At 32.8% G+C, this 12,398-nt stretch overlaps 1 protein-coding gene across 1 annotated transcript; it reads right to left on the reverse strand.

Moving 5' to 3' along the window:
* Nucleotides 1–892: 892 nt before the first annotated feature.
* LOC121250793 (nudix hydrolase 17, mitochondrial-like) lies at nucleotides 893–3,255 on the reverse strand. Its single transcript, XM_041150010.1, has 5 exons — nucleotides 2,953–3,255; nucleotides 2,074–2,185; nucleotides 1,873–1,956; nucleotides 1,551–1,679; nucleotides 893–1,422 (listed from the first exon to the last, which is right to left on the reverse strand). Exons 1-5 carry the CDS (start codon nucleotides 3,048–3,050, stop codon nucleotides 1,300–1,302), a joined length of 546 nt encoding a protein of 181 aa, XP_041005944.1. The 5' UTR covers nucleotides 3,051–3,255; the 3' UTR covers nucleotides 893–1,299.
* Nucleotides 3,256–12,398: the final 9,143 nt, after the last annotated feature.

A 12,398-nucleotide genomic window follows, 5' to 3' on the forward strand; every position in this document is an offset into this window, starting at 1 on the left:
ATTCCTGCTTTATCATGGGCAGCCCATAACTCTCTCTATGTGCTACCAAAGAAACGTTTTAGCCCAATCAAAGGGTGATGAAAGATGATTAAAATGCTTACAAATATTAATTTTCTTTTAAACATAAGTTCGTGGGCTTACAGAGATTATGCCTTGTATTATAAGTCTACCTACGAATAATCTCCATTAGTCTGTTACTGATTTGAACTATATTATTCACGAAAGACCGGATCCAAACACGGCCTACAATATATATGTGTGTGTGTGTGTGTGTGTGTGTAGGTTCTCACTTCTCGCTAGCAAAAGAATCAGCGTTGGGCTTCATGGCCCACTCCATAAGGCCTGGAACCTGCTCAACCCCAATCCCACCCAGAAAAAAACGAGGCATGGTTTTGTGGTTTTGTGTAATCAATTTGGAAAAGAAACTTGTTCAAATTCCTGACCTACACCATATCAAATATCAATCATGCAAGATTTCTATATTCTAGCCGACCTGGTTTTGCTTATAACAAGAAGAAAGAAGCTAAAACACTACATTTTTTTTTTTGTAGCTTTCGTAGAATAGACTTCAATGCAAGCAAAACCAGGTTTTACTTTCGTTGTTCATATTTCTTTTACGGAAAAATAAATAAATAAAGAAACGTCGTATTCATAGTGATGATTGGGTTATAAAATCATTTGATACATGTCTTATTTTGGGACATTCTTATAAAAATGATTACTTGCTATTAATGCCAGAAAAAAGGAAAAGAAACAAAAAGATGGAATCTTTTAACCTGAATTAATCACAGCCCTAAATATTCCTGTCACATTTCTTCTTTCTACCAAAGTCTTCCCGGCAAATGGCAATCATATAGCATTTAAAAATGTTTGAAGAAAGATACGTATCAAATAACATAGAAAAGCCGACCTCTGAATTCATAAACTACCATTAATATGATTATAATGATACAGGCTAGCTAAGAAGATGGATTCTGAAACAAAACTGATCAGAAACCATGCTTACAAATACTGTGAACATGTTTCTAATCCTCTGCTACTTTCGTAGTGTAATTTCCACCAGCTTAATCCTAAGAAAGCTCAATTGTTTTTGTTTTTGGCTAAGATTTTGGATCATTGAAATTCCAACAAAGCAAAACGAGAACCAGAAATGCTAACTCCTGCAATGGCTTTTCTAAAGTTGTCACTCTCTTTCTTGTCTGTTTGGATCCAACCTCCAATATCTCCTTTGCTCATCTGGTCTCGCTACAACAAATTTCCTATTTACAAGCCAGACATGCTCTACCGAACATGGTAGTACTACAGCTTGTTCAATGTTTTCTCGGCAGCATGTTGTTGAGATGCGAGGCGACTAACAAATTTCTCTAGGGCTTCCTTCATCCATATATATTGACAAACTTCTTTCGCTTCTTGCACACTCATCTATACACAAAAATGCATTACACTTTAACATCAGCAATTGTTTTAAACACAAAAAAGAAAAGGCAGTTTAATGATGCCAATTTTAGGCAAAGCCATTGATCAGTTTCGAAAGAGCTATCTTTGCATACCCATTTTCTTTGGCGGACGTCTTTCTCTGGCCAAAAATCTAACTGCTCTTCAACAAGCAAAGGGAACATGTATCCTTCATAGTGAGCATCATGGGATTTGCTCTTGAAACTCCACTTACCCAATTCACGCTGCACCAAGATCGTTCATATGTCAATAACGTTACAGAATCAAACACTCAATAATCAACAAAATATCAAATGGGTTTCGCACCCTAATGATTAATTAGGACTAATATTCCTTCTTTGCGGTGAGTTTCTCAAGAAATTTTTTAAAAAATACAGCTTAAACAATCTCGTCCTTTCTGAGCATCGAACCACTAACCTCGAGAATGCCTCGTACCCCTGCTTCCTCTAAGGTCTCTCGTAAAGCCGCCTCTTTTTTGGATTCATCTTTTTCCCAACCTCCCTGGTAATGACATAATTAAAGAGATGATGTTAAAATACATTTCAATTAATACAACAAACAAATTCAATAAAAATATCGAGTAATTTTCTTTCAACCAAAAAACAATAATCTGGGTACCTTTGGAAACAACATCCCTTTCCCTTTCTGTGAACTGATGACAAGAACTTCTAATTCTCCTGCAGCATCCAAAGATGTTTGCTTTGGAATCTTGTATCTGTATGGAATACATCTACACAAGAGAATAGAGTTATATGGTACGTTAAATTCGGTTTCGGTTTCGGTTTCTAAGACAATAAATTAGTTGACACGACAAATTAGCTTCAAACGTTAACGACGACATGACATAGGATCGACCATGCATATGATTTTTTTTTTTTTTTACAGTCCCGCTTGGTCATAAATTTGAAATTATGATGTTTCGGAGTAAAATATAATGTCAGGCTTATGAATAAGTAGTTAACACTAACGAACTCTAGATAACGCTGTGCCGTAAATCTTGGAGGATCTAGTTATTTCTAATTGGAAGTCATAGAGCTGAAACCAGAAGGCAAGAGAAATAAATGTCGGCTCGTGGCCGCATTTAACTGTCGACACGGTATGCTTTGACCACTTCAACTAAGAAATAATGTCAACAAAATGAAAAGGAAATGGCTCTGCATTATGTTCTTCACAGTACTCAGAAAAAAAAAACATCGAATTTCCCATTCGTATGAAATTTGGAATCCGTGTACTCTGATTCTTGCAATTTGAGAGAATAAATCGTGGCAATCAGAAGGCCAAACGGACCAAAAAGAAAAGAAAAAACAAAGAATTCAATGAATTAAGGACTTAACAGTGTGTATCTATTTAACAGAAGAACGCGTTGCAGCTTAATATTTCTCCATTTCATGCATGACGGTGAAGCAAAGTAAGAAACTAGAAAGATTACCAAATTCTTCAATACCATTTCCTGATTTACATGAGAGAGATCAGAGAGAGAAAGAGAGAGAGACTAACCCTACAACTTGGCGACGGCCCAGCTTGTTGTAGCGTTGCAAATGCCTTCCGGTGCGAGAAACCAAAGCAACCATATTTTCTTGAGACACAGTAACCATATTTTCTTTGATTTTGTGTATATCTAAATTCTAGAAAACAGAGAACTTTTTCAAATCACAAAGCCCTCTTAATTAGAAAGAAGATGGGATTGCTCCTATGAATCCTAGCTCGCTTGCTCTCGCTCGCTATATTTATATAACAATCGCAAGAAAAACTTTTGAGTGACGACGGCCTTGTTTCTGCTATTCCTGGATATTATGAGGGAAAAGGGACAGCCGAACTACCCCTTTAAATAAGGATGAGAGCTTGAGAGAGAGAGAGAGAGAAGGGGGACCGTTTTTGGGAATTGCTGCTTGCATGTTTCTAAGGTACGTGTCGCTGACTCGCCAAAACTTTTTTACATGGTTGTCAAAATCCAGCGCCACGAAAGGAAGAAAGAAATGCTATTGGCCGGGATTATTTTTCCACCGAAAATAAAATAAAATGAATAAAAAAATAGTATTTCAACACTCATTTCAATTTTAGCTGACATGAATGCTGAGATACGATTGATTACTCATGTGACTATATCCAAAGAATTCAAGATAAATAAGATGAAACTTTTGTCTGGTTTGTTATGGCCGTACAAAATCCGACCCAAACGACCGCCACCGATTCTAACAAGCCGCCGGAGCACGAAATTGGCTTAAAATGGGCAGTGAACTGGTCGGCCAGCGGTACAATTTATTCAAAATCAATGTAAGTCAGTTCGGCAGCAGTTTGACCTTGTGTTAAACTTGTGTTAAACTGATGAACTGGCTAACCCCATACGTATATATAATTTTTAAATTATACCTATCCAAAATGACATCATTTCATTTAAATGAATGAAACGAGATCATTTAGGGTCTGTAGTTATAATAAATAAATGAAACGGCACGTTAAACGATATCGTTTCATCCTAAATTTTAAAAAGCCATGTGCTTTCCTCTTCTTCTTCTTGATTTCACTTTGCACTTCATTGCCTCCACTTTCCAACCCTTCACCTCTAGTTTCAACTTCCGACAAACGGCACAATCCGGTGTTTATAATCTCACTCCAATTCCTTTTTTTTTAAGGTATGATTTTCAATTTTTGTAACTTTGTTCTCACTTGAAAGTAGAGTCTCTTCACAATTAGATGTTTATCTTCTCACGCCAACAAAGTCCGTCGCAAATCGATAAACCGATCGTGAACCGGCTGGCAACTGGCCCACCCGATTTTACCCCCTTATACAATCAGTTTCGGCCGGTTTTCTCCCCCAAAATGAGGTGATTGGTTAGTTTCGGTTTTTTTACAAAGTCGAACCGAGGTAGTCGGTTTTCAACCCTAGTTTATATAGTGAAATCGGATGAATTATGAGATTAGTTGAAATAATTTATAAATAATAATGAGATTATTAATTAAAATAAGATAGGGTAAAATTACTGTATCCAAACCGCCATGATTCTTTGATTATTATCGCCGCAAACAGCAATCGAAGCCATGTGCCAATCGAAGAAATCAAACGAGAGCATTTATGGCATTGCCAATTTTTTCTCCTCAGCATTTATATATGGCATTAATTTTTTCTTTGGACGAAACCTATTTACAACTTTCATCTCATTACTTTTAAAAATAATTTTATTTAAAAATTTACATGCGACACAATTTAAATTTTACAAATTAAATTATATCATATAGATAGTGAGTAGTGTAAAAAATTTTAAATAACACTACTCTTTGCATATATACATTCGTATTAAGTTTCATTTCCTCAAGAATAATTCGATTTATTTGAAATTTTTTATACTACACATTATTCACGTGACATAATTTGATTTGAAAGCTAGATAAATTTTAAAATTTGAGTCTTATAACAAATTAAATTACACCATACAAATGATATGTGGTATAAAGGTCTCAAATACCATTAGTACTTTTCCATTAATTTGTCATCGTTTTTTCTTGCCACTTTTATGTGCTATAGTCTGAACAAGTTAGCTTATATATATATATATATATATATATATATATATATATATATATACACACACATACCTCGTTGGAACTGAACTAATTATCTATGTCTTCCCACACAGGTATAGTTTAAGAGACTTTCTTCCGTCGAGAATTAAGCCACATAAGACGGAAGGTGGTAAACACGCATCCTCCCACTATGTGAATTCATCTAATATTTCCACCCAGTTGAATTGGAGGATTAATATATAAAAAAATTCTTCTCAGCCGCTATTCACTACCCTATGAAAAATATCCTCACATCCTATGAAAAAAAAAAAAAAGCCTGTAGGTATGGGATATAAGATTGAATAGTGACTGATAAATAAAATTCATCTTACATGATTTGTATTATATGCAATGATCTTTTTAAAAAATAAAATAAGATGCTCATGAATGACTGTATCATGTACATGTGTGAGTTTATTATATATTGAAGAATTATGTTCGTAAGGCGGTGCGTAGACCATAGAACTCACTAAAATGCTTACATGATATAATTTAATTTAGAATATAACTTTTAAAATTCGAATCAATATACAAATCAAATATTAACATTTAAATGAGATGGGTGGTGTACTTTACATATTCGCTTGAAAATGGAATAACATATACACATCTATAGAACATATATAATTATGTTCTAGTAGTAAAATACATAACAATTGTGGTTGGTGCAATTTTGGAGTACAAACTAGAAATTAAAGATATTTAAACACCGAAACCCTAATTATTTAAACATGCATAAAAGACTCGATCGAAAAAAGAAATAGTGATCATTATATTATATCATGCATGTCGTCTGTCGTTTATCGAATCCTCCGCAATTATTTGGGGGAAGAACGTGATTGTTTATGCACATATTATATATATATATGTATGTATGCATGTATATATACATGGAGCAAATTAAACCTTGAATCGAGATTAATGGGGATGGAACATTTATAACCCCATGCAGAGAGACTTGTTTAATTTTTTGTTTAGGCCTGGAGCTATATATGTAAACACTCTGCACGTCGGTTCGTCCTTTGAGGAGATTTAGAAGAAGTTAAGGACCGAAGTCGATCGTGTGACTCATCATGATGAAGCGGATATGTATGAAAATTCAGTGTAAAAGCAAACTGATTAATTCCCGTTTTCTAGAAGCAATTATAAACTTCGAATCCATGCATCCTGACCCTTAACAGCAAATTGGCAAAAATTAATACAAAGTCTTGGCAGCTCTCATTGCCAATTAATTATATATATTCACATGCATGAAAGTCAAAATCGATGCATCGTCAATGGAACAATTCTTTGCACGATTTTCACGTGATAAAATTAATGTTCCCTGCATCAATCGGTGGTCATGATGAATATCAGACGCTTATTGCCGACGTGTGTATATAATAATAGGCGATTGATCTGCCGCCTTATTCATTTGCTAGTGATCATATATATATATATATATATATATATATATATATATATATATATATATATATATATGTTTTTATTTTACAAAAAGTAAAGATTTCAAACCTTTATCCTGATCAATCTCTTGTCAAGAAACAAATTTAAATTTGACCTTTTGACCAAAAGGATCGGTAGTAATACCATTTTTTCAGTCAAAAAAATGATATAAAAAAGAAATTAAAAAGATTCCTAAAATTACTTTGTTAGACATGTTTTTGACTAAAACAGAAGGAATCTTGAAACAAACATTATTTTGACAAACATAAGCATTATTCAACTCATAATTGATCTTCATTTGGAACCCCTTTGCCAAAAATAATTTTTCAGAAGATTTTTCAAAATATTTGCTAGGAATGAGTCATTCCTGAATACAATTCAAGTCTGATCCGGAATTAATCATAGCAACAACAGAAAATTGAAAATCATGGGCAACAACAATAGTAACCCTAGAAAACCATTTTGGAGAAATAGTATGATGGATCAAACAGATCTGGTTATCAGCAGCTAACTCATGTTGGCTTGAACCAGAATCATTTGTTTGCTCATTATCAAAAAGGAATATCCTGATCAAGTTGTTTATCAATTTTAAACACTAAAAATTCTTGTTTCAAAATCTCATTTTCAGATTTAAGGTTGTTAACCTCAGATATATATATATATATATATATATATATATATATAATACCTCAAAATTAAACGGGATACACACGAAATTTCTAGTGATCAAGACATGAGTTTTCATTACTAATGATCCATCATATAATATTGTATCCCAAAAGTTGTACATGAGCATCATGGTATCGAAAATATTGATTGCGATCGCATGAAAATTAATGAGATATTTACACTAGTACTTGGCTATTGGAATATTTTTTTTCAAATGGGATGGTCATGTTGATCCTTAAATATTATAAATTTCATGCTAACATGGCTGATTTCATAGTCATAAAAATAATGTTTTGTCTCGATCGACCATATAGCTAGTAATTAATTAAGTAGTATAATTAAGTAATCCTTTTTTTTAGGGATGAAATTAATATTATATGTATTGGCCGAAATGATTTGAGTTTAGTTTTAAATTAATTGGATCTATTGGATGATCGTGGGACACGCATTCTGTAATAGGTCAAAAGGAAAATGCAACCCTGATTCAATTAATTAGATCGATCTGAGTACTTGAGTCTTATGATATTTATAATAAACAGATTTTTAGTAAGAAAAATGAAATAATTAATAAACAAAAAATGAAAGCATGCACATGGGCGATCATGGGTCTATGATCAGTTGATTTGAATTATTAATTTAATAGCCCAATATAGGAACGGTTATTAAATCTACAGGAGCATTAATACCGACAGATCAGGACGGTCGATCTATATATGCATGCAGGGTGAAGATCAAGTAATCCATGAGATGCATCCCGAATTGTACTTGTTCTCAACGATCATTTTCATACTTTTCAATGGATTTCGGCGATGCCAGCAAGAATAACTCAGAAACAAAGTCATCCTCAAACGTCTATATATCAACAAAGTGTAATTCGTTTGACATTCTTGAACAATTACCCATAATTCAACAAGTACGTACGTATGATTAATTAAAGTAAAAAAACATTTAGGAGTAATTAGTGCTGCTGATTTATAAATTTTTGAGCCTCTAATTAACTTCTAGAAATTACTAAATGCGCGTTTCAATGATCTGATTGTTAATTTATCCTGCCAAATGCTTTTAGGCAGCACAAGATGTCGTAAAATATAAAACATTGTTCGAAGTATAAGAAGATATAATTATAATTTCTTTACTTTTCCATATATATATATATATATATATATATATATATAATATTACCCAGCTCCTTGTTTCTTTAATTATTCAAAGTTTTGGTAAATCTAAAGTTTTGGGAATGAAATATCATGAGTCAATCCCTATTAGAAAGAGAAGAAACTTCCATTTGTGATGAACTGATGAGTAATCTTCGTAGTCATGATGAATAGTGAAGCTGCATGTTTCGTCCTTTGCACCGAAAAGGACGGGCTGTCGCCTAACATGCAGGAAAAGCATGGTCATTGCGCGCGCAGTTTCAATGTCCCGCCCACCCATTGAGAAATTTATGACAAGTTTGTTTGTTTTTTTTTCTTTTTTATTATTTGTATAATTCTCAAGTCCTTAGAATATATATGATCGTGTCAATACTACTGTAGATGTCAAATGTAGAAGCTGGCGTCTTATTGGTAGAAATATTTTATTTTATCGTTAAAAAAAAGCCTTTCTTTGTGATACACGATTGGTCGGTGGGATGTGATTTTTAATATTGATTATATATATATATATATATATATATAGGATGTGCCATGCCTATTATGTACGTGTACACCTATATCATTCAATATCTATAAATGTGAACTAGTTGATTATGTTATCGTTGACATGATAATATACGTACGACTCCTTGCATGCCACAAAACTTCCTCATACCATGCATTTATCTAGCATTCGTTGAATCTGAAGCTAACAAAGCATGCACATTTTCTATAGAAGTACTTTTAGAAAACTTATTCACGAAAGATTGCGGATACTATAAAAAAATATATTTATTTATAGTCAGTTATATATATTATAAAAAATAATTATTTCTTACAAAAATGAGTTGATTCTCAACATAAATAATTACTGTTATCGTAAATAATTCGCTACAAACAAACTATATATATGTTACAGGTCAAAGCGAGTACATGATGTTTATTAGGCTCAAATTTCCATGCATAAGTCCTATAAAATTTAAATATGTTTTTTTTATATATATATATAAAGTTTTTTTAATCAATGGGATTAAGATTCCCTAAAATTATATCCTCTCCTACTGTATCTCTCTCAGTTATAAAAATAAAATAAAATAAAATAAATGATTAGAGCATATAATTCAAGCTAGGGAATCCTGATTTAAAAAAAAAATGCTAATAATATCTTATAGTACTTGTAAGTTATTAGAAAATTAGTTATACCGGCCTCTTAATTATAAAGTAGTACTTTAGCTTCTCCCTTCTCAAAGAATATAATATGCATACATACATTCATACATACACACACAGAGAGAAATATGATCAAAGTGAAACATTAATATTACATTTTATTATTCGTATTCGATTGACCATATATCGAGAGCTAGCCTGCAATTAGCATCGATCTGCTCGTCACATGTAAAGCTATGCAACAACCGTATTCCTCTCCTTCATAATTTATATCATATTCTACACCAGAAGTGATCGCCAATTAATTTATTTAAGAAAGTCTTAATTCATGAGTAATAGGTTGAAACACTACATTAAAATATTTATCTCCAATGTATGTGTGTATGCATGCAGTTTGGGCCTACCAACATTGTTGGTCGACCAACCATGTTACATTAATCATTATTCTTTAATTATCATGATTAGTATCGAGGTGAGAATTCTATTACACTAATTAAGACTTCAACGTTTGTCCGTCCAAAACAGTAAAAAAAACGATGTCTATTGAATATACTATATAGAGCATATATATTAATGGTTGAGATAATATTTTAGCTAGGTAGGTTGTATAATATTGTTTTTAATTAAAATCATTATTGTATATTTCTTCTTTAATATTGTTCAAAATATTTAAACGAACAACGTTTATTTTATATATCTATCTTGCATTAATTACACCATTAAATTAAAAACAAAACAAAACAAAAACTTAGAAAAGGAATCTTCTCATGTCGCGGTCGCGCATAAGGTGCATGCGTAATGCACAATGTTGTTTTGGTTTGTTTCAGCCCGTTGTTTCCCTTCAATGCACTATTTTTTATGCATGCAGGGTCCTAATTAACATTGTATTATATTATCTATTATTTAATATTGCATGATCAGTCTCTTGTTTTCCAAGAAATTCATATGATCTTATATCTATCATGATTCCCCGTTTCCCGTAAAGAAGAGGAAGATAGATTTCAGATGCATGAACTACAGCAGCTAGCTAGTTCAATGTGGCTAATTATGCGCCATTAACGTTCACTGTCACAGTATCCCCCTCCCCCCCAAAAAAAATAAAAGAAACATGCCTCTGATCTTGTGCCCAATAGTACTTGTTCGTCAAAGTTTGCGCATCGAAAATATCAAACGTACTTCATGAATTGAAATTCTTGATTTTGCTAATACATATATGCAGTGACTTGAAAAATAACGACACGAAATTAAAGGGCAAAGCAAAAGTAACTACGATTCTCTACATGTTAGGTTTTGGTTTTGTTCATAGGCAGTACTATGAAATATCTCTACATTGAAATTCATATATTCATGCGTTCGTCAAAATATTGGCCGGCCGGAATGTACTTGATACAGAGAAAACGAGTATATATCCAAAGAACATTGCCCGCCCCAACATCATCAAATTAAGGTGGTTGACCTACATAGTAACATATTATATATTCTAGTATCGTGTTATATTTGTCCACGCGTTCAGTCTCTAACTTGACGTAACACACTTTTACAATATTACTTGACAAAATAATGCACATGCCCACTAGTAGTACTGTTAAAACAGTACTATGCATGTGGCACCAGAACTGCATATATATATATATGGCCCATAACCAGAAACTAGTTAATCAGACAAATGCCAAACATATATATGTCGTCATGGACCTTAGACTAGATGAGACAAAAGAACCCACAAAATGGTGCGGCCACGTATGTTTTAACATTAATTTTGGATATCTTTTCAAAAGATTTTCCACTACTACTGTTGTTTAGAACCTTATAATATTTTGAAACCTAACTCGAGATAGAGCTATATTTTTTATCCATTTGAGTGGCGAGGTGCTTGATGAGCGGTGATAAGAGAATTGCAACCAAGTCGTGTATTGGCAAAATGGCCATTTGCTTTGTCGCATCTGTGCACTTGCGCGCGCCTTTACGTACGTGACATCCACTAGGACCACTACTACTACTTCTTCATCTCGTTTTAATGCAAAGAGGAGAGGAGAGAAGTCGACCGAGGGAGATGGGTTTCATTAATTTGATGATTTTCACGATCGACTTCTACAAACTAAATTAAATTATAATAAAAGTGGTCATGTTGACCCTTCGCTCTTTCAGCGGACCAAATTTTGTTGCGTCGGTCGACTCGTATTGCCCCATGCATAGAGACCTAACTAATTCAATCTAAACTTAATTGGTGACTTTTCTTGTGGCTCTAAATCAACGGCTTTCATACCCAAATGATTTGCATTACCGATTTGGTCGGTTTTCAATTGATATAGACCCCTACTCTCACTGTAAGAAAAATAAACAACGAGTTTAAATAATTATTTGTAACTTATAACAAATAAGTAATTTTCTTCTAACGTTTCTGATGTTAATTACGTATAACCCACCAACATGAGGCCTTTGAAATGGTGTTATTGGTTGCAATTGTCAGTATTATACGTACCACACAAGTACACATTATCCAATCAGGGACGAATGGAGAGATGGATCCCCAACAGTTTGAGAACCCCTTCTTCCCAAATAGAATTGAGAATCCATCCCAAAATAAGTAAATAAAATAAAAAATACCCCCTCCAAAGTTTGAAAGAACACTTCAAAAAGGTAAATACGAAATCCTGCAAGCTTGGCTCTTACTTGTTATGTTTTATAGGTTTATTAGCATGTGGTTGTGCTAAATTTTATAAGTTTTACTATTTATTATCTCCACATATTATATATATATTTTTTATTCTTCTCAAAATTAATTGTGTTATTTTACTCATCATCCATATACTATATTTAATAAAAGAAAAAAATTAAAAAATTATGTGTGGTGTTATCAGTTTATAGTGTAAAGATAATAAGTAGAATTTTTCAAATTTTATATGATGTCAAATTTGACAAAAGCAGATTATGAAATGTCTTTTCTTTTCTTTTTTTCCAATT

The sequence above is a fragment of the Juglans microcarpa x Juglans regia genome, chromosome 2D (genome assembly GCF_004785595.1).
Source record: "Juglans microcarpa x Juglans regia isolate MS1-56 chromosome 2D, Jm3101_v1.0, whole genome shotgun sequence".
NCBI lineage: Eukaryota > Viridiplantae > Streptophyta > Magnoliopsida > Fagales > Juglandaceae > Juglans > Juglans microcarpa x Juglans regia.

Excerpts from the sequence above, each read along its gene's own strand:
- LOC121250793 (XM_041150010.1), bottom strand. The coding sequence starts at position 3,050 with ATGGTTACTGTGTCTCAAGAAAATATGGTTGCTTTGGTTTCTCGCACC. Across the intron at positions 2,186-2,952 it reads GGCCGTCGCCAAGTTGTAGG|ATGTATTCCATACAGATACA; the intron begins GTTAGTCTCTCT and ends TCTCTTGTGTAG. Across the intron at positions 1,423-1,550 it reads ACGTCCGCCAAAGAAAATGG|ATGAGTGTGCAAGAAGCGAA; the intron begins GTATGCAAAGAT and ends TTTTGTGTATAG.